Source organism: Coffea eugenioides, chromosome 2 (assembly GCF_003713205.1).
Source record: "Coffea eugenioides isolate CCC68of chromosome 2, Ceug_1.0, whole genome shotgun sequence".
Lineage (NCBI taxonomy): Eukaryota > Viridiplantae > Streptophyta > Magnoliopsida > Gentianales > Rubiaceae > Coffea > Coffea eugenioides.
In genome coordinates this window covers 76,535,354-76,558,131 of record NC_040036.1, presented here as the reverse complement: position 1 = coordinate 76,558,131, position 22,778 = coordinate 76,535,354, and the positions used below count along the sequence as shown (strand labels likewise).

General features: G+C 34.1%; 2 protein-coding genes across 2 annotated transcripts; both read left to right on the top strand.

Annotated features, from left to right (window-relative positions):
* The first annotated feature begins 4,136 nt into the window (after positions 1–4,136).
* LOC113763803 (transmembrane protein 184A) lies at positions 4,137–11,380 on the top strand. The gene is made up of 8 exons (XM_027307747.1): positions 4,137–4,472; positions 4,646–4,811; positions 4,909–5,095; positions 7,161–7,234; positions 8,909–9,058; positions 9,375–9,660; positions 10,347–10,580; positions 10,683–11,380. The coding sequence occupies exons 3-8, from the start codon at positions 4,949–4,951 to the stop codon at positions 11,046–11,048; spliced, it is 1,257 nt and encodes a 418-aa protein (XP_027163548.1). The 5' UTR covers positions 4,137–4,472; positions 4,646–4,811; positions 4,909–4,948; the 3' UTR covers positions 11,049–11,380.
* A 3,906-nt stretch (positions 11,381–15,286) lies between these two features.
* Positions 15,287–16,041, top strand: LOC113762431. Its single transcript, XM_027305885.1, has one exon. It carries the CDS (start codon positions 15,409–15,411, stop codon positions 15,745–15,747), a length of 339 nt encoding a protein of 112 aa, XP_027161686.1. The 5' UTR covers positions 15,287–15,408; the 3' UTR covers positions 15,748–16,041.
* Positions 16,042–22,778: the final 6,737 nt, after the last annotated feature.

Sequence of the window (22,778 nt, the reverse complement as noted above, 5' to 3'; positions counted from 1 at the left end):
TATATATATATATATAATAGCAATTAAGGATGTGTTTGATAAAACTGAAATAAAAAATTTGAGATTTAAAGTTTGAATCCATTAAGTTATTGAATTGTTAAGTATTAAAGTTAATACATTTGAATACATATCACATTCAGTGATAAGTGAATAACTTGTCGCGCTTAATTTTGAGAACATGTTTTACTTAAGAAATTCAATACCACTTAATTAATTCAGATGTTCAATTTTTTGTTATCAAACTGTGTAAATAGGTTAAGATATGAATCCATTAAATTTAAATTCTGAATTTGATTATCAAATAGGACCTTAGTGTGTTTATGGTTAACTGTATTCTAGCAAATTTATTCTTGAACCTACTGAATTCAGTATTTAGATATGTTATGGACCTACGGGTAATTTCCCTTTGATTGAAAAATGTCCAACAAAATTTTAGTTTTATTGAAAATACAAAATAGGCAATCCAATTTCCAACTTGTAAGTCCACCTCCTTATGTGTAAGTAAATCAAACTCTAATTCCCAGCACTAAAAAAAATATAATAGAAACAGCAATTTTTAGTCAAAAACTAAAAAAAAAAGTAAGCGATTTGATAATTCAATGTAGTAAGGAATTTGCAATGGCATAACTAATGTCTCTAATTATTATTGAACATGATTTTCTTCTATTCGTACTGTAGCATTTTGATTTGTAATGTATGCACTTTTATACAAATTTCCATGTCATTTTTCAACCTTGAACGAGAAGCAATATATCTTATTATGAAACTTCAACATCAAAATAATTAACTAACTTGGCTTAACTAATTGGCCAGAGAGGGCTTCTTAAAACCCTACTCGTGCATAAGAAAGTTCAAACTTTGGTGCATTTACAAGGAAGTTTGGTAGTCCCTTTACATAGCATGTTGGATCCATAATACAATAGTGCACTTATCTAGTTTGGAGGATTCTCCAACCATTTTACATAATCCAAAGAAGTTCTCCTTCTCTATGGTATAGATTTTATAGATGTAGGACAACTAGATTCTCTTTTCTGCATATTATAGGAGTAGGTCTGCGGTTAATGTGTAAAGGGAAAAAGTTCGGCTCCATTTGGATTTGTCATTTTTTTAAAAAATAAGTTTTTAAATACAATACTATAGTAATACACAATAACTCAAAAAGCATCTCATCCATACAATATATCAAATATTTCAAAAATTTTTTATAATAAAAATTTTTCATATATACTGCTACAGTAAAATTTTTCAAATGTTTACAATTAGATGTTCTAGGTTTTCATCCTCTTTTACTTTTGCTCCATTAAAACTTTAATGACAAAGCTATAGTAGTTTAAATGCCAAGTTGATGAGGTCTTTAAATTTAAATAATGTTAACAATTTTCCATTCTCTCCCTTCTTCGATTGATGCCTATTTTATCCAAAAAAATTGTTATTGCTTTTAAATATAATAATTCAAAAGTAGCCTAGACTAAAATTGTTCAAGGCAAAAGTGAATAACTTTGATATAGCTAGAACTTGAAGCTTTAGATTGATCAATCATTAGTTTTGATGATAACGAAATGAAATGATGATTTGGACTAATGATTTTATTTGAGAAATGTGTGAGAATAGGTTCTTAGTCCATTGAAATAAGAAAGAAAGAAAGTCAATAAAATATAGAAGATATCGGTTCTTGTCAGACGCAAGAATTGGACACATCTCATTTGTCGACCGTTCAATAAATTGAGAGTAAAGATTGAAACATTCTAACCTCCTTTCAGACGCATTTGTCGGACGTCAAAAATTTAGATTGGACGTTAGATCGAGTGTCAGATGCATAGTTTGGACGCAAAAAGTTCGTATCGTACGTCCAACAGCTCCAACGGTTAGTTTTTCAATAGCTTGTTTTTTAACTATTGGAGAAGCTTCAATCGCAAAATTTCACCACTTATAAAATACCCTCAAACATGAGAATAAGAGAAACTTTTGTCTACACAAAATACAAGTTTTCAAGAGTGATATTTGAATAAAAATATACTTTGATTATTGTACAAGTGTGCTGAAAGTTGGGTTTGTGAAGTTTCTAAAAGAGGAGAAGTAAAATCTTTGTAAAAGTGACCCTCACTTATAAAGTATTTCTTAATTTGTTGGTTGAACTTTCAATTGAAACTAGTTGAGGATTAACTAAGAGAGTTATAAAACTCTTTTGACTCAATTAAAAACTTTTGGAACGAGGAAGGAGCAAGTCTTCACTTGTACAAAGTTGATTAGTGTCACTCACCATCAATTGAAAAAACTATTTGGTTGTTTTAACTCCAAATTTGGAGGAAACTTGGGAGTTTGACTGGTTTGCAACGCTTTTACTTTTGTTATCTTTATGCTATTTATTTGTGTGGTTTAATTTGTTCATATCTCTTATGATTGTGTTTGTTTGAATGGTTGTTTATTTTGATTGAATAATTGGATGAAAATTTGATCTTTACTTACTTCAATTTTTATCCATTTAATTTACCCCCACCCCCACCTCTTAGGTTGCTTGGGAACTAACAAAACTTCATTGTGTCAGAAAGGTATGCACCTTGAATACAAGTGGAGGGAAATTTCTGTAAAATATCAAAGGAAGAACCTCCATGTAGAAATAGGATGCAGGTTGACGATGAAACTCAGTCCAAGTGGCGAGACGTTTCAGTGTAATCGCTAAATATGATGTCCTTTAAAAAAGGAAAAAAAAATGTATCTATAATTTATTTTTTTATTTTTTATTTTTTTCGACACTGGGGTGTCCGGGTCAAGACCCGAAGGCGGCCCGACTAATCCCCAGCGGCCCGAGAGGAGAGGCCCCATCCCCCCAAGCACGGTAACCCTGCACGACTCGAACCCCTGGCAAGCGCTCCTAAGGAGGCGTGCGCTGCCAGATGAGCTGTCCAGGAGGGGCATCTATAATTTATGAAGTGGACATTGCTATTATTCATCAAACTGTATGGGCAACAAATTGAACGTCAAAATACAAAATTTGGGTTTGTTTGGATAGAGTATTATTTGAAATATATATTTAGAATAATTACTGTAGTACTTTTTGTGATGCGATATATGCGAGATAAAAAAATGGTTTGGAATATAAAAAAATGGATTGAAAAATATGTTTATAATGCAAATTAAATATTTTTTGAAATAATTACTATAGTATCCCTCTCTGCAGTAGGTATTGCATTACAGCTCAAAATCCAAGTGCGTAAAATTTTCTAAGAATTTTTCTTTGTTTCAATTGCAAATATGGGAGAATTGTTGCCATATGGCCAAGAGAAGTAAAGGTGACATTGTGATGCAGCGACGTTATAGTCAAATTACGTACATTAAGTAAGGGTGTGTGTGATAAAATTAAAATTTGAAATTTGAAATTTGAATCCATTAAATTATTAAATTATTAAATCTAATATATTTAAGTGCATATCACATTCGATGATAAGTAAATAACTTATCACTTAATTATGGGAGCAAGTTTTGTCTAAAAAATTTAGTGTCACTTAATTAATTCAGATGTTAAATTTTTTATTATCAAACGATTTGAATATGTTAAGATCTGAATTCATTAAATTTAAGTACTGAATCGGGTTATCAAACAGGAACTAATTGAGAAAAACTTTAATGTAGCATAGGTATAAGATATTTATTGTAATACACAAGCTCCACAAAGGAATTTGCTATCATCATCAGTCTACAAAAGGACGAACGAAATGTCTCCTGGACATGACTCATGTTTTTTCAGAGTTACTTAAAATCTTAAATGCAAATCACAAGCAAATCCTTTTTGAGTGCTAAGATGATAGTTTATTTTATTTTTCCTTTTCTTTTTAGGACTAAAATAATACATTTTGAAAACTTTGAGGACTTTCTATAGAAATTGTCACAAAAATGAAAAAAAAAATGAATAAATTCTTATCATGATGATATCATCCTTAGCTGGCAAATTCCATTTTGTTGGTGATTGATGCTTGTTTAAGATTCAATAATCACTAATTATAACATCATCAAAAAATAATCACTAATTATACTGCAACTATATTAATAATTTATGAGTTTTCTATAATTGCCACTATATTACTTAATCCTTAATCTTTCTTGCTTTGCAGTTTTCTTCCTTTTTGGTTTGACGGCAAAATCCATAAAAAAAAAAGCCCACACTGAATAAGCCGCCATTATTGTCTCTCTCTGCTCTCTCGCTCTGCCCTGCCTGCCCCACAACAAGAACCAGCACATTCACAACCCACAATCCAGAAGCTTGCTTTCCTTTTTCCTGCATCCCAAAGGGCCTGCTGCATAAAGCAAAGATCTACTACTTTAAACCTCCAATTCGGATTGATCTTGATCAACCGAAACCCAATTCATCCTTTTCACAAATCCCAAAACAAAGTAACAGAAAACCCACAACTTTTTGCCCCTTGATTCCATCCATAAAGTAACTTAATTGATTTTTTTTTTCCCGATAGAGTAAGGTCAGTTATCTTAGTCATTTTAATGGGATTTCGCTGAAGTACGTAAACTTTATTGTTAAATACTAAATTTGCTTTGTAATTTTCTAGAGTTCACTTAGACATTTTGTCAAACGGTTGGTGACTAAGATTGAAAGCTTTGATTATGTGGCTCTTTCTCTTATCTTTGCTTGTAGGAGTTGCTACTGGCATTTTGGGGAAATAGGCTATTTGCATTTTTTTCCTGCAACATTCGATATTCGACCTAGCTATTAAATGTTTAACTGCCGCAAGAGTTGTCTTTTCTATCAACTGAAGAACGGGGATAATTGCAAATTGTAGTAGCGGTTGCCCAGACGAAAGGTTGGTACTGATAGTTTAATTTTAAAGAATTATGCTTTTTTTTTTCTTAGTCTTATCGTTGGAGTTGGTAGTGACATTCAGATTGTTTCTTTGTTAGATTTTAATCGGTGGAACGTTTGTGGTTAACCGAACAAGACATGGGGCCTCTGTATTATATAATTGTTGCATTGCCTTGCACAATTGGGGCTATTGCCTTGGCGATTTCACACATTTACAGGCATCTTTTGAATTACACGGAGCCTACTTATCAGAGATACATTGTCCGCATTATCTTTATGGTTCCTGTAAGTAATTTATAACTATACTACGGGGCTTTCGTTAGTTTTGCATAGATGAAGATGGATTTCTCCAGTTTAAACACGTTGGCTATTTTGGATCTTATACTCAGGAGCAACTGTCTATTGCATAAAGCATTTACTAGTTTTTTATATTACATAAGCTCTATAGCAAGTTTAGGGAAGCTGGGATAGCTTGCGTGTGTTGATTTGTGTGAATTTTCTATTACAAAGCTGTAACAGTAACGCATCTATCCCATTTTGCTTGAAGCATCTATTATTGTTGCCTTATAATATTTAGATATTGCATTCTGCTTTGAGGTTTAATTGCTTGCAGTCTATTTCTTAAACGAATTGAACCTTTTTATGGACAAACCTGGAAATATCACTTTGTGTTACTTATTAAAACCCTGTGAAAGTTCTACAACGCAAGGACAATTCAAGCTGCCGACATGCTTTCTACAGCAATGGTAGGGATAGTAATTTGTTGGATGTTGTATAGCTATTTGAATTCAGTTGTATGACAATGCTAGACTTGTTTTGACCCTTAGGCGCATAGTTCTTCTTATATGTGGATGCACTGATCAAACTGAATGCAAGTTGGGTAGCAGTTGATTTTATCTGGATGGTGCCTCACATTGTGGCTTGTCAGGACGGGATGGCTAGTGAAGAAATTATGTCATCTTAATGCAAATAAATGTCAAAGATAATAAATACCTGACAGAGAACCTAATTGACCTAATTGACTTATTGATTGATTAAATGTGCAGGAACTTATGGAGAGAAAATCAGGTGCACAAACTTGAAATTCTTATGTGCAACTTATGTTTGACAGACGATAACTGTTTCAAAAATTTAATTACATTATCTCAATATATGTCCCTTCTTGATTGATGAGATCATCCCATACTTTACTCTCACGTAGAAGTTGTTGGTTTGTTGTTGAACAGCTCCTTACATGTGAACTTATGGAGTTTGAATGGAGCTAATGTATTTTTGACAAGATGTGTATTGCAGAGCTTGTTAATTTTGCCAGTAGACATATGATACCATGCGTTTAAGCTTTTTTATAATATTGTATCTCTCAAACCTGTTGCTATGGTACCCAATCTTTCACTAGGTTCCTTCACAAGAATAGATAGGTGTATTGTTCGTGGTGCCATTTATGAACCCTGTGGTTTTGAGAGGAAACAGGCTGCGGTACCATTGCCCATTCCTTGTTTATGCATGACTACATCTCTGAAGAAGAGAGGAGTGACTATGATTATACATACGAGCACTTAATGTCTAGCATACTTGGGATAATGCGGAAGAATGTAAGAATTGCATATGAAAGTAGTCAATGTGGTTTTTAAGTACCATTTGCTGATGGAGAGGATCCACTTTCCTTCATAAGGAATATCAAAAATGTATGTGTAGTGGATTTGCGGAGGCTGGATAAGATTGAGTTAGATATTGAGTATCTTTTGGATCCCATGAAGATGAATCAAGGAGGATTGTGTGGGAGATGATTATTGAGAAATAAGCAGTACTTTGGCAACTGAAGGACTAAAGCAGTTAAAAGGGATTGAAGGGAGCCCAGAATTCCTATCAGAGAAAAGAAAAGTAAGGAATATAAAGTGGGAGAAGGATAAGAAAAATAGGAAGATATTCATTGAAAAGTAAATTTTTACATTAAGGGCTCTTACGACCTTCACTTGTTTCTGATCTTGGCATCTAGTTTCCTAGATGTGAACTCAGATGTCTATACCCAAATTATCAGCATTGGAGGACTTAGATTTAGTTTGCAGGACTTTTGCACACTTTTGGAATTGTGACCTGTGAAAAAATTGTGGAGATTTTACCCATGTTTCACGGCTCATGGTAGGTAAAAGAGTTGCAGTTTGTATGCTTACGTGTCATGTTCAAAGCTTTCCTCCTTTCAAGCTGTGATCCTCTTTCTTGTATTGTATCCAGGGGCAGTCTCTAATTATTTGTTGGCTATCTATTATGCATAAAATTTTGACCATTCAACAATGTATCGCTGTCTATTCTCCAAGATTGTTCTCAAACAATTTCAACTTGTTCTTTGCAGGTTTATGCATTAATGTCTTTCTTGTCCCTTCTCCTCGATGACAAAGCTATCTATTTTGATTCAATTAGAGAAATGTAAGTGCTTCACGAGTTTTATTTGTATTGCTATTGTAGTTTATGGTTTTTGAGCTTTGCAATTTGAGTTTTTGATATTTCCCATTGTTTAGTATTGGAGGTTGAAGATGATGTCAACAAATCTGATTTTAGCTACCTTCAGAAATTTGTTATCGTGCAATTACTTTTAGTTGGAAGTAGGTCATCTCTCTGATTGTGGAAACGTTTAATAAGCTCACATGCGCATCAAGTTTTTTAATGAGTACTATCATAGAATGTTGGGGAAACTTTTGACTATTAATGGTTTTGATCTGGATATAAATTACACCAGTGAAAAAATATCTCAACAGATTTGATTCTACCCTCTTAAGAAATTTGTTGTTTTGAAATTACTTTTAGCTGGAAGTAGGTCCTCTCTCTGATTGAAAAACATTAACAACCTCACAAGGGCATCAAGATGGTACTCAGTACGCTATAAGAATGTTGGGAAATTTTTGGTTGTCCTTCAACTTCTGATTTTTATGGGTTTGAATCTTTTCAATATAAAAGGGGTCTGTGATACAGCTCTCGTGATCCTGTTTTGATTCTTGGCATAGAAACCATATAGTTGTGCTATATGAGGAAAAAGTAATTTCAATGCATGGTATCAGAGCTGAAATAATTGGCAGCTAATTTCATTACATTATCCAGATAAGTCTGATTGAAATGAGAATTTAAAGATTATTGTAGGACTGCCTTATGTAACATGCTAGTGTCAAAAAATAGTGGTTCAAGAAATAGAGAATTTTTATGAAGATTTAGCTGTAAAAAACTGGTAGGTGTTGTAAGATAATTGGTAATCGTAAACATTGGGTATTGGTAATACAGCAAGTAGTTTGACCAAATACTTAGCAAAGACATGTTCAAAATAATTGTGGTGTTCTGGAGACAATACTAGAGAAAGGACGAGGACTGTTGCATTTTACTCTGGTTAGTATGGATAAAGGATTTGTTGACTGTGGTATTCTTTTTTCTGAATGTATTCCATGTGTATATTTCCTGTTCTTAGTTGGGCCCCTGGCACTGCTTGCTTGACTGAAAGCAGAATTTGAAAGTTCTGCACCTTTTGGTTGATGTCTGTGAAGCCTTGACCATCCTGCCATAGTAATGGCTCCGTTGCTCTCAATTTCATCCCTGGATGTTGGTCTATCTATCCCTACTCCTCAGTCATAAAGTGCTTGTTGACAGTATGCAACACAAATTAGATGTCATATATTTGGTAGCAGATTTCAACATTTTCATATATAAAAGGGCTTGTTTTCCTTCTGCATTTACTTCATTTAGTGTTTATTGGGTATCATGTGACACACAATTTGTGTCGACCATCTACAGTGCACTGGCTTTTTTCTTTAGCAATGTCTTGATGTTCATAGTTTTTCTTAGTATGCCTTTTGAGTGGTAGGATTATTTGTATCTTCCTGGGGCAGTGTAGATGTTATGATGATTTCTGTTCTTTAGATTCAAACTTTTGTTTGATCATTAAAGTCGTATATAGTTTTAAAGCTATTTTGATACTTGCAATGTGGTATTTGGAATGTTTATGAGTGGCTCTGCTATGTGATTTTAATCATTTTATGATTTATTGTGGAAGCAGCAAGACATTTTGTTTTTAATTCTTGAATTTGAATGTGAAAATTGTCCTGATTGCTGTTTCAGATATGAAGCATGGGTCATATATAATTTCCTGTCATTATGCTTGGCATGGGTGGGTGGCCCTGGAGCTGTCGTGATTAGTCTGAGTGGTAGAGTTCTGAAGCCAAATTGGTGCTTGATGACATGCTGCTTTCCGCCAATTCCATTAGATGGGTGAGTTATGTGTAGATGAAAGTATTTCTTTCTTAGTTCATTGATGCACCAGTAGAATTTTCTTGATTTGTTTGGAATGATGCAACTGTTGTCTTTTTTTCATCAGAAAAAATGACATTCAGTTAGTTTTTTTTTGGTTGAATAGTAAGATGTTTACATTCTTGAATGACCTGAGATTATTACATGTCTAATCATCGTTGCATTTCAACCTTTGTTTGAAGTACTTCATATCCTGATTTTTTTTATTTTTTCTGTGTCTGAAGAATTGCATGACTTTTTAGTTAGAGACATCAGTAATCCTTTCAAGGCTTTGCAGGCGCTTTATAAGAAGGTGCAAACAAGGGTGTCTGCAGTTTGTCATCCTCAAGCCATTTTTGGTTGCAATCACATTGATATTGTATGCAAAAGGAAAGTATGAGGATGGGAACTTTAATCCAATGCAAGCATATCTCTACCTCACCATCATCTACACATTCTCATACTCCATGGCACTTTATGCCTTGGCATTGTTCTACGTCGCATGCAGAGATCTGCTTCAGCCGTTTAATCCAGTTCCAAAGTTTATCATAATCAAATCTGTTGTGTTTCTTACTTACTGGCAGGTATGTGTTCATGTCTGCTTGTTAATGATGTCTTGAAGTTAGATTTGGAACTTTATTAGGTTGCTCTTTGGAAGTTTGGCAGCATATGTCCTATAGAAAATGTCACCATTACCAATTCAGGTGTTTGGTAGTTATGAAACCCATCTTTATTGGGTTTTGTCATTTTAGTGACTTTATATATTGTTTTTGTATAAATTGTTGAACTGCTTTAGGTCCTGATATATGCCCTTTTCTCTAGCTGCCACTTTGATACTACCATAGCAAGCTGTTGATTTGTTGACAGAAAAACCAGTTTTTCATATTTCTTGTGTTTGATTTTCATCTCAGAGCTGCATGGTTTAGGAGTTCCCTCTGGTTTTTGTGCTGCCAACCATGTTCAAATTTAGTTGTCTTACTTTCAAGATGCATGATCACGCGACATGATTTACAGGATTTAATGTGCATATCTTGTGTATAAACATTTTTTTCTTTCTGTAGTGTGTGATGATTATGAGTAAGTTTCGTTCTCTGACTTGTGGATCATGGATATCTTTAGTCAGGAAGTCCCAAAACCAAAAGTGGTCCATTCTGCTTTTGAGTCTGTTTTGACGGCTGTCTGGGTGCTCTTTTGGTGATTGGATTTTGTGTGTTGTGAATTGTGTAAAAAAACTTGTGATTTTCTGATTGTTAAATTGCTCCGGTGGCAGGGTGTTTTGGTATTTCTTGCTGCGAAGTCTGGCTTTATAAAAGATACAAAGGAAGCTGCAGAATTCCAGAGTTTTATAATTTGTGTGGAGATGCTTATTGCAGCTGTGGGACATCTTTATGCATTTCCATACAAGGAGTATGCAGGTGCAAATGTGGTTGGTTCACGTGGATTTACCGCTAGCCTTGCACATGCTCTTAAACTAAATGACTTTTACCATGATACAGTCCACCAGGTGACTAATTAACTGATATTTATCTTCTGACACCCTGGATTTCCTAAAGGGATTGGTTTTTTCTATTATAGCTATCCTCATACTCTTGTTTATTCTCTGCAGTTTGCACCAACTTATCACGATTACGTACTCTATAACCATAGTGAAGGTGAAGAGGGAGCTAGGAAGTATAGGGCACGAACTTTCGTTCCCACCGGACCAGAAATGGATACTGTTAGAAAAAGCAAGCACATATTTGGGAACAAATTGGAAGATATACAGCTCTCCAGCCTTTCATCTTCAGGAAGTAGCACACCGCAAAATCCTGGTGCTGTACAGGATACTGCAAAATCAGAGGCAATGAATTCATCATTGCTCATGGATTCATCTAATGGTCTCTCTGCACCTTATGATCTGTCATTAATCGACATAGATATGTCTAATTACCCAGAGAAGGTACCTGCAGCTAATGAATCTGGGCAAAGGTGACGTGTATTTTCTTTTTCGAGGACTGTTCTTTTGAATTACTGACTTTAGAAATGTACATGTAGGTGATTGATCTGGTTCTCTCTAGTGGTGTAATTTGCTATTTGTTAAATATATACCTCCTGTTGTCATTTGTATTGTAGATATGATATGTTAACTAAGGTCATTACGTTGTCACAAAATTGGGATTGGGTAATTTTCTTTTCGCCATCTCAGACATGTGGACAAGGACCCTTGAGTCTGAATTTCCTTGGGATTACCTTTTTTTTCTTTCAAAGGATCAATAGTGGTTCCCCACTTACACTTAGATTACTTATTGATTTGATTGTTTTCTATTGTATTATTTGTCAATTTAACTTAGAAATTACTAGTGGTTACCATGGAATGGCTCTTTATGACATGAGATTTGTGACAATCTTCAGAGGCTCTTTGAATTGGCCTTGTACTCTTGTCAATGTCCCTTTAAATAGTTACAGGTTGCTGCTGCATCGCATTTGTGTGTGTACAGACAACATCTTCCTAACTTTAAACTTGCTAGTTTTTGGCATGCCAGTTGGATTTCTTGGTTAACTACTATGCTTAGCCTTCAATACACTGCTCTAACTCTTGTTGGTGCTCATTGCTCTCATATATTGTGCCTGTTAAAACAATGCAGACAATGCAGAGCATGGTTTACCCAAATGAAGCCAGTAGCTGCTCAAAATTAATGAACCCAGTGACCTCTAAAACAAATGCCAACAGTAATAGCTCACATTTCTGATGCTTAGCCTTCAATGCACTGCTCTAATTCTTGTTGGTGCTCATTGCTCTCATATATTATGCCTGTTAGAAGAATGGAATCTTTTGTGGATTTTCTTTCCAACGGAAGGAAAGCGGGATTTTTGGGTCAAAATTAACCAAGCAGAAATGTATTACTGTTGGCATTTGTTTTAGAGGTCACTGGGTTCATTAATTTTGAGCAGCTGGTGGCTTCGTTTGGGTAAAACCGTGCTCTGCATTGCCCACATTGTGGGGTATAATCTTTACTGCTGCTCAATGATATGGTTCTAGTATTAATTTCAAACTGACAACATTGACCATGGTGAAGTAGTTAAAGTTCATGAACTGTGGGTTTTGTCTATTTTTTATATCTAAATTGTTGTCCTACAATTTGTGGATAAGCTGTCTTGTAACCTATCAATAGTCATTCGATCATTGTGGCTTGGCTGTAACTTTTTTGTATTTAGAAAAAGGGACAAAAGTAGTTGTTAAGTTTAGATATACACAATCAGACATCACAGACTTATCTGCGTATGCTCTGAGTTGATGACAAGATGTGGTTCGACCTTTTCATGATTAGGTTTTGTGGAGGAGAGGATAAGAATTTTCTAAAGTAATGAATGTCTAATCTGTGTAAAATCATAGCGTGCCATGTTGTGCTCTGTTGTGCTATTGGTAGAGGAAACTTGTAGATATGGTGAACCAAATGTCTTCAATCTGACTGAGGTTGCTACGGAGTCCTTTCATATGTTTAACAGACTATGAAGTTTTAACCATTAAGGATTTAGTTCCCAAGTCGTGGAAATGAAAGCTATAGTTTTTTATATGTCCGCTATGTTATTGAAACCTATTAACTTTAGGTAGTGACTGTCATCATTATGGTTAATAGCAGACCCCATAAAAGCTTATTTCAGTTTCCGTTGTAGATTGCGGCATTCCTTAGATCCAGCCGAAACCCAATTAGGCCTCTGTCTTTGTCCATATCGTTTTGGTTTATATCATCTGCATTAATTGCCATTAATTATTTTTGAATATACAGGGCAACTAAATCATACTAGCTAGTACTTTTCTTTACTCATGTAGCAGAAGAGTTAATCTTTGAAGATTCGGTTGTAAACAAATACACAGTCATTATTATCTCTGTACCATTCGACTTAATTATGTGCTTGTACTCGAATTGACTATATAATACCTCATCCGACTTTGAAGTTTCCTGCCTGTCCTTTTTATGCTTCAAGCTCAAGCCTGGTGATTATAGTAAACTGTTGTATGAAGGATCTGATTTCTTGATAAATAAACAAAATATTTTGCAAACATTAGAAAAGAAAGCCGTCGTATCTTATCATGATTCCGTGGCTCTACAACAAGGAATTATGCTTGGATCATGGAGTACACTTGGCTTGGATCTTTGGTTCTCAGCCATCGCTTTATAATAATCTTAATCTTGAATGTGGTTGGGATTTGTACCTCTTCTACTCCATCCATCCTTGCGTTTTTTTTTTTTGTTTGATGCGACAGATTTGACCCCAACAAATGTTAACCCAAATTTTTCTACTCTAATCGACCCAATTGAAGGAAAGATGCCAATGACCGTCAGTTCTGCCCAACGTGCGTGCTTGCGAAGCATTGAGTTGTTGCATAGCAAGAAGGTGAGGATGAGCTTGCCAGTTTGGCTCTTGATCAGCAGCTTTATTTAATTAGTACTATAACCTTATTAACTATGTATAAAAAAAAAAAAAAGACTTTTCGATTCGCCTAATCTTGCAAGGTAAACTAGGTTGAGAAAGTTTTTTGGTTCAAATTCTCAGAGTCAGATTTGATAAACTCCATCCATCCTTAGAGGAAGAGCAGTGTGGTTTCATCGTATCATACCATATCCCCTTAGTTCGAAAGTAAAGTAAAATGGGTTTTATTCAAAGGTCTTCTTTGGATTGCAATATTTTGAAGTTTTTGTAGGAAAATTATTGTAGCGATTTGATATATGTGAGGTAAAAAGGAGATTGGAAAATGCAGAGATTTTTTGGTGGAAAACCCCTTTCCATATTAAAAATGATTCCTATTTCCGACCCCTTGTATCCATTTGCCAAACGCCGCCCTAAAATTATGTCAACGGATGCACAAGAAAATTGCTATTGCTTCATTTGGCATATGACAACTGTTAATCCAATTGACAGATAGAATGGTGAAATTTTGTAGTCACTTGCTACTTTGTAGTTTGTAGTACCTAAGAAGGAAAACTACTTTGGGAAGTTAAGTGTTGGGTCAAAAGTAACTGACGTGGGCGAAACGGAAGATTTTCCATTTTCGAGGTCCAAAGTCCAAACAATACTGAGAGGAGAAATGCTAACCACACACGAAAAACATAAACTGCAAGTTCAATGTGCCAAACGGATAATACACTAAAAAGCTAAGAACCATCAAAGTCACGTGACTTCCATCACAAAAAACCCAACTCAACACCCTATTGACCACAATAACCACGTGACACTCTCTCCACAAAACTTATCTAATATTCTCCATCACAAAAAGTTTCTTCATCCTAATTGAATTTGTTAGTTTGACGGATGGTACCATTAAAACTGGTCAAGCAAGCAACTCTTTTTTTTCAAAAAAAAAAAAATCAAGGAAAGAGGAGAATGGAGAAATTAATTAGGAACTTTCACCGGACTAATGTTCTTATCAACTAAATTGATACTCCTGCTTAAGAATAACGAGAAATCGTATATGAGCCTAATCGAAAATAATGAAATTTATACGCAAAGAACACAATAGTTCATTTATGACCCAAAAAAAAAAAGTTCATTGCTAAATTTTCTACTCATTTTTGTATAAGATAAGTTACAAGTTTATTTCTCTCCCTAGTACCCAAACTTTATTTAGTAAAAACATTAGTGATGCCTTCACCCTTCAGTCAATTCTCAAGTCTTTGTTATTTCTCCTTGTAAAGTTTAGAATATCTATTGAACCTAAATAAGTTTGCTAGTAGCCAACTTTATAAGGAAAATAAAAATTCCCCCTCCCCCCCCCCTCCTTCTTTAAAGGAAAGAAAAGGGAATTTTGATATTCGCACCCCCATTTTAGCATCCTACGCTCTAATTCACTTACTAATTAATATTACTGTACTTTTAAAGAGTGCAAGAAACTAATTTGAAGATGCAAATATCACTTTCCAAATAGGCTAGGAAAGTAGTTTACTTTCTTTTTTTTTTTGTCAAAAAGGAAAGTAGTTTACTTGGCAAATAAAAATACGGCAAAGTCCTATCCTTCCTTTACTGCAACAGCAAAAGTAGAGAGGAATTGCATCTTCTATTACGGTACGACGGAAAATAAATACAGTGTGAGTGTGACTTGAGAAAGAAGAGACGCCCCCGCAGCCCTCCAAGCAAAAAGATACACATAGTCACGCACTAAACCAAAAATAAATAAAAAGAGTAAAAAAACCTCCCTTTATATATATGTATATATATATAGACACACACACTTTTTCTCTCACCTTTCTCACAGTCCCCTCTTCTCATTTTTCCCTTGCCCAGTCTCCACTGCACACACTACACACACCAGACACCAGACACCAGACATAGATGTGTGCAAAAAAAGTAGAGATATGGCTGTCGTGAACCAAAGTGGGATGGCTCCAATATTCACGTTCATGAGAAGTGACAACATGGGTTACACAGATATGGAGAAAAGGCAGCTGTTCTTGAGAAGCTACCAATTCAGCAGGAAGAAGAGCATGGCTGAGAGGATCAAGAAATCTTTCTTTAGAGTGAAAAGGGTCATTTGGGTTCGCCTCAGATCAGCCAAAAAGATAAGAAAGATGGTCTGGTCACGGCTCAAATATGGCTTCTTTTTCACTAGTAGGAGGAGGAGGTTTTTCCTGCGTCTTCACAGCAACAACCACTACGCCACTAGTCATGGCCTTTCTTCCTCTTGTTTCTGGTAGAAAATTTGATCATAGCTTGTGTTCTTTTCTTCTTTTTCTTTTGTTTTTCCCTTTAACATCATTTTATTTGGTCATGTTGAACGTTGTTAGCAGATGGGAAAAAAAATCCATGGGTTGGCCGTCTTTGATCCCCATGGTGTTAATCAATTAACTGTTGCATTCTACCTTGTGCTGACAAATAGTGTATTACTATGCGGAAGCGGATCCTATTATGTATTTATACAGATTAGTTGACGATTTTATGGCATCCTTTGTTCTTGTTGAATTGAAGGTAGTGATTTTAGTTTCCTGTCACTATTTTATTTGGCAATAGTTTTTAGAAAATATACTGCATATGGTACACTGCTGTACCGTGTTCTGATGTCAGTCAGCTTTAGAGGGATAAATTTTAATAAGTATCTTATTATATAGAACAGCCAAAACAAAAAAAGACTGTGGATGGATGTATTACTATAAACTTTAATGGGGTATCTTTTTTTTCTTTAGTGACCACATCCTCATGTACTGCTTTTAGAGAAAGTTCCAAAAATAATTATGATGATCCAATAATCAAGCTTAAAGAATACTCTAGGAAGCACAAGAAAAAGTGGTACCAAATGAACCATTTTGGCATTTTGTCCTACTTTTTTAGTTGCAAAGAAACAATTATTCACATAAAATTGATTCCAACCACAATGGATGGATCAGTTGGGCTAGTTTGGCTTTTTGGGATGGAGAATCTTTCATTCATTCCCTGTTCCTATTAATGTCTTCTTGTCCAATTTCGTGAAGTTGTAAAACCTTTGCTAGGGAGGGAAAGCTGCAAAGGACCTGTGAAATTGGCCGCGGGGAACAAACAGCCTCTGCCCTTTTTGTGGAGAAAAGCATAAACAGAACTTTCTTCACACTAAATATGACCAAACTTTGCATAGGGTTGAAGGAAAAGTTTCATTATTCAATGATGCAGAGCTGAATGGTTGGAATGAGAAGAAACCAATATTAATATGCTCCAATTGTTTTATAGTAGTGTAAAGTCATTTGGGAAGCGTGAGCTTTGTATGACTTTTATTTAACACATTCAGATGCAGCTGTTGGGTTGGGAGTTTTAGGCCATATTCAATGATTTTTATGGGGTTGCTTGCCTTTTATGGATTTCTTGGAGTAGTTAGAAGTGAAGAAAACATTTCTTGTAGCCAACCAATAGGAGCTTATGTATTGTGTCACAAGCAGCAAAAAAAAAAAAAAAAAAAAAATTTTTGGAATCATTTTTCCACCGCCCCATAACTCTTTTCTCCATACTCAATTGCTACGTATTTTTCATCGTCATACCCATACATCATGATGGTTTTATCCAAACAAAATTAATGCTTGTCAATTTCAAGAAAAAAAAAAAAGAAAAGAAAAACATCAGACCATCATTTTTGATGTAGGCTGACAGAGTTGAAATAAAGAAAGGAGTAAATAGCTGTTGGGACTTGGGAGTTATATTTAATTTTGTAATGATAGTACTGCTGCCTCTGCCTTGCATTAATTTCTTGTAGTCCAGATAGGTATTTAGCTTCTTTTTTTTTTTTTTTTTTGATAATGAGGTATTTAGCTTCTTTGAAACTAGCTAGCTTACAAGATTCAAATGGTTTGGCGACTTATTTTGGGCTAATTTTGTTTCTTTTTTCTTTTTCAGAAATTAAGATATTATTCTAAACGTTATAAAGGAAAAGAAAAATGGAGAAAGAAAGGGGTTGAGAGTCAACCTGGTGTAAAATCAATTGAATCAAATATCAAAGCTCATAAGACGAAAAATTGGAAAAGCAAAAACTTGCCTGGCCTTTTTTTTTTTTCTAGGGAGGGAGGAACGGTGGGGTAATTTTTGACGCGTTTTGACCTGAATAGTACATGCAATAACTCGGAATGGCCCATGAAAACAAACCTGGTCGGACCAGATTCCGGGCCGGCATATTTCAGATGTGACAATGCCAAGCATTCCGTACAAAACAAGGACACCAAATTGTTTGGGTATCAAAATTTTTCAAATAATATTTTGCTTGCATCATAAATATATTTTTGAATTCATCTTTTTATATTTTTAATTATTTTTTTATCTCACATACATCACATTATAAAAAGTGTTACAGTAATTATTTCAAATAATACTCTATCAAAACAATCGACTTTTTTTTATTTATTTTTTCATTTTTGATTTGTCTAACGGGAGCTATAGGGCATTAGTTAAGATATAATTCAAGTGTTAGATTTTTAAAAATATAAGATTAATTAAGGAAAACATATAAATGCAAGGGAATTAATTAGAGAAGATGTATAAATACAAGAAAAAATAGTAATTATTAATGTGTACATATATATACAGTAGGTTGTGTGGAATGTAGGCGTGTTAACGTATGCCCCAGCCACCCGTTAAAAACCCTTTCTTTTTCCTAAATATCAGGCTTGGTATACATGTAGCTTGTAGTAGGTCTATTTTCACACGATTATTAATGGGTTACATCACCCCACTCATTCATTCATTCTTCTTGCTCCTCCATACCGCATTTGGACTATTCTGTTCAATTCAAATGTTATCTTAATTGTTTTCTACCTACCGTACCTGGAAACGGTTTGTCAGACCTTATTGTCATAACTCCTATCATAGCTTTTTTTTTTTGGAAAATACATTTTCAAATCACATTTTTACCTTTTATACATTAAATTGTTACAGTATATTTTTTTATGTAAAATCTCTAGAAAATAGGAATCCAAATGGACTTATATGTATCACTTTAATCATTTTCTTTTTATGCACACTTACTCTTCTCACCAATTCTTTTGAGTGGCTTGTAGAATAGGTATGATTGGATGCTCAGTGTCAAAATGAGCCTTCAATTTCATCTAATCCGTTTGCTCAATTCAAGGGCCCAATAATTCTACATTAATGTGCTAATATTTTCTTGACAAATTAAGAAAATTGCAATCTTGAGTTGCTTACCAGCTCAGCAAGAAAAGATCATGCACACTCATGGCCTATTGCCAGAACGGCAATAGAGATGATCTACATCTCAAGTTAACGGTAAGTAGTGGTCCATATATTTAATAATTGCTTTCCAGCTCTTAAGAGTCAGATGCAAGATGAGTATAGTAGTTTCCAAGGGGAAAAAAAACTGCAAAAAAAGATAGAGAGTATGGTGGCATTAAGATAGTACCTTCAGTTTTGACTTCTAAGGCAGCTACAGGATATCTGGCTCAACAGCTAGCCGTTTGAATCCAGTGGTTTTGGTTTTTTTTTTTTTTTTTGTTGGCAATGATACATTTATATAACCTACTCTATCATAATCTAGGGGGAGGAGGAGCCTAAGGAGGGTGTGGTAGGGGGCTAGTGGATATACAGATCCAACTAGATCAAGGGACTGCTATGACACAATTCTTAGATTTTTTTCGCTGCAGGTGAGGTTTGAATCCAGTGATTTTGGTGAGTAGTATGTAAATGAGTAGACCACATTTATTACCCGTCAAAATGATGCCCTGGTGGTATAGATTTTTAATTTGCAGCATATCACTTGGAATCTGCAGTCTTCTATTTCCATTGATTTGCATGGTTGGAAGAAAAGAAACCACATCGAAATCTGAATGCACAACTATTTAAATGCTACAACTTGTCACCATTCCTAAACAAAAGGGTATCGGGTATTCATAGGATTGACTTAGGGTTCGCATCTACGTGTTTGTTTGACCATACAATATAATGATATATCCTATTATCACAAGCTTAGGTTCTGGTTGATATTTGGTAAAAAAAATAAGCTTGTGGCTTAAATTCTTAGAATGAGTGAGTCAAAAAATTTGTTATGTTAGCATTTGTTCATATGTTAGTATATCTCATGTATAGCAAAATTATCTTCTAATATGTATCCTAAAAGCATTGTGTAACGAATGATCAAACTTTAATTAACATTTTATTAATTATAAAGAGGATTGCAAAATGTCAAAACGTCTATTCTTAGATGTTTGGAAAGCCATTTTCTATCAAAAAATTTCTACGTTTTTCTTAAGTACATTTTTAATTATTTTTTTATTTCACATACAACAAATCGCTACAGTACATTTTCTACAAAACTCTAGAAAATTGCAATTCAAACAGGACCTTAATTTGTTGTTCTTGGGCTTTTCTGTTCGTGTACTTATTACCTTTTTCCCCTTAGTAGGGAAGGTGTAGAATTTAAAAAGTGGGAAGGGAAAGAAAATTTGAATCCAAAATTTCTCACTAATGTAGTGAATCTATTCTCTACAAAACTACATGGGAATAGACTAGGTGGCACTTTACGTATGCACAAAGGAAAGGGTTCGATCTGTATCATCTTACACTAATCTAACTTAATTTGGACATAAGATATCTCTGATTGTATCTCATTAGGTTTCAGGGAATTGGTTGTGAGGGAGAGATGGATTGGGTGATTCGAAATGAGGAGTGTAAGTGAGAGATTTCAGATTCGATGCATTCTATTTACACTATTAAAAAAAAAAGGTTTTAGGGAATTGGAAGGAAATAAATGATTACCTTGGTCCCTTCGGAATTATACGTCAATATTTACTATGTAACAAGTAAAAGACCTAAAACATCAATTGGATATTGCAATTTGATGGATGACTAAAATTGGGAAGGGTTAAATGCAATAAACCCCCCACAAACTATATATCCAATTGCAGTGTACCCCCTAAACTATAATAATAGGCATTTTGCCCCCTTAAATGATATGTTTGGACAACACTACCCCTACTATCTTAAATCCTTTTTTTTTTTCTTTATTAGCTTTTTTCATTTTTTTCCTTTTTTTTTTTTCTCCTTCTCTCGTGGAACTAGCCAATATCTCTCTCCAATGTAAAAGACTTACATAAAAAATTTTAATATTTTTTAAACTGCTTTTTTAGTTTGTTTATTTGTTAAATTCATTCTTAATAATTTGTCATAATCTCTTTGTTATTACAAAATATATGTAGCTTATATTGTAAAGTGTATTAATCTAGTGATTCAACAATTTAAGTACCTATAAACTAATTAAGAGTTCACAGTTACTCAACTACTTATAATAAAAATAACATATTATATATCACATAAAAAAGAAAAGTTAGCAATTGTTATTTGTAGTGAAATAAAAAATAAGAATAAACAACAATAGTAGTTCATTTTTTTTGTAATTGATACTACTAATAATTGATTAATCAATTTCTTTATTTTGTTATTATATATTTGAAAAGTTCAATTTCTTAAATGACATTGACTTCAACATTTGGAAAAAAAAAATCTTGTATTCCATAGATTTTTTTTTTTATAAAATATTGACATACGAAATGAAGAAATAACAAATTTTGACTAATCTAGTCTACTTATTTAAACAATATTAAAGAAAAAAAGGAAGAATTTAAAAAGAAAATGATAGGGAAAAAAGAAAAATAACAATGCTTAAAATAAAAGGGGTAGGTTTGTCTAAACATATCATTCAAGGGGCAAAATGCCTATTATTATAGTTTAGGGGGTAAACTGCAACTGGATATATAGTTTGTGGGGGGTTTTTTGCATTTATTGTATGTTATTAATATCTTTTCTAAATCTTTTTGAATGGGACATTCATATAGCTTTACTCTCGTCCAAAGTTTAAGTGGAAGCTTAGTGGTGTCATGTTACAGTCGAAATAAAAATAAAATTTTGACAAGAATTCTGTCAATAATAAAGCAAAAAAAATACATGAAAATATGTAATTGGATCCCCTCTATCGAGATATAACAACAAGGAAAAGGAAAGCACAGAATTGTTTAAAAGTGTGATTAATTGTTTAATCCAGGCTTGCATGTTCTGGGGATATTCCAATCTGCCAAACCTGGGCCTAATCACCCAAAGTGCTATCTCATTATCGCGGACGCGTGCCATTCAGTCTTAGTCACCATCCTAAACAAATGTGTTTTTTGTTAACTATTTTATGGATTAAAAGAGATGAATGTATTGTACTGCAATTGCTTTTGGTTTATATTCCTTTTCCTTTAGAAAGCTGATAAAAAACAAACATTGCAAACCTCATCACCACAAAATTTATGTCTTATTTGGATTGCAATTTTTCATCTAAAAGTTTTTGCGTTTTCCGTGAACACATTTTCTGATCACCTTTCTATCTCACGTACATCAAATCGCTACAGTACAAAAAATAGCAATTCAAACCGGCTCTTAGTGCTGTAATCAAGATAGACAAAGAGTTTTTTTTTCTACCCCCATTTTGGCCTGTACAGAAACTATCTCAAAAGCTGTGCCCTAGTGTTTCTTGTTGAAAAATTTGACACCAAAAGAATTGGATGTTGCTACATAACTTGCAAATAGGCGTTGCGTATAAAAGCATGCCAAGCAATTTGGCACCCAGAGATTGTGCAATTTTTTCATGCGTCGCCAACTTTGAGTAGATTATTGTCCCATGCATAATAACGGTTGAATCTTTTCTTCTTCAACTAACATTCTTGTTAGTGGCACGTATAATTATGAAGAACCAAGTAAACATCTTGTTAGTGTTATTGACTGGTGCAGCCTCGAAAACTCTTTCTATGTATTTTCAAACAATGAGAGGTCAATCGAGTTGATTGGAGGATTTTAGACGAAAAGAATGGAACAAAATTCAGGATTAGAGCTTAGGGGCACAAACATGGGAACCCAAAAGAAGAGATTGATTGAGAGATCTTTTAAAGACTGCATCACTTTGACCTTTCTTGAGTTCATGTTTATTGCAAAGGCTTACTCCAATTTCTTACACATTAGATTGGCTTGGGATAATTTTTTTTTAAAAAATACCGTAGCACTTTTTTAATGTGATGTATATAAGATAAAAAAAGAGATTGAAAAATGTGTTAATGATACAAGCAAGTCAGTGTACGTAAATAAGGTATAGATAAGATGCAAAGCAAACACACTTAGACACGATAGCGAGTCATCCCCTGCGATCTGCATACAACAACACTCGAATTTCACCGGGAAATATCAACCTCTAAAGATAAGCCTAATTTTGTTAGAAGCCCAAATTTGCTCG

What these genes read in the sequence shown, in the direction of transcription:
- LOC113763803 (XM_027307747.1), top strand. Translation starts at nt 4,949, where the DNA reads ATGGGGCCTCTGTATTATATAATTGTTGCATTGCCTTGCACAATTGGG. An exon ending in TTTGATTCAATTAGAGAAAT is followed by an intron (nt 7,235 to 8,908) that starts GTAAGTGCTTCA and finishes TTGCTGTTTCAG; the next exon opens with ATATGAAGCATGGGTCATAT. An exon ending in ACCATGATACAGTCCACCAG is followed by an intron (nt 10,581 to 10,682) that starts GTGACTAATTAA and finishes TATTCTCTGCAG; the next exon opens with TTTGCACCAACTTATCACGA.
- LOC113762431 (XM_027305885.1), top strand. Translation starts at nt 15,409, where the DNA reads ATGGCTGTCGTGAACCAAAGTGGGATGGCTCCAATATTCACGTTCATG.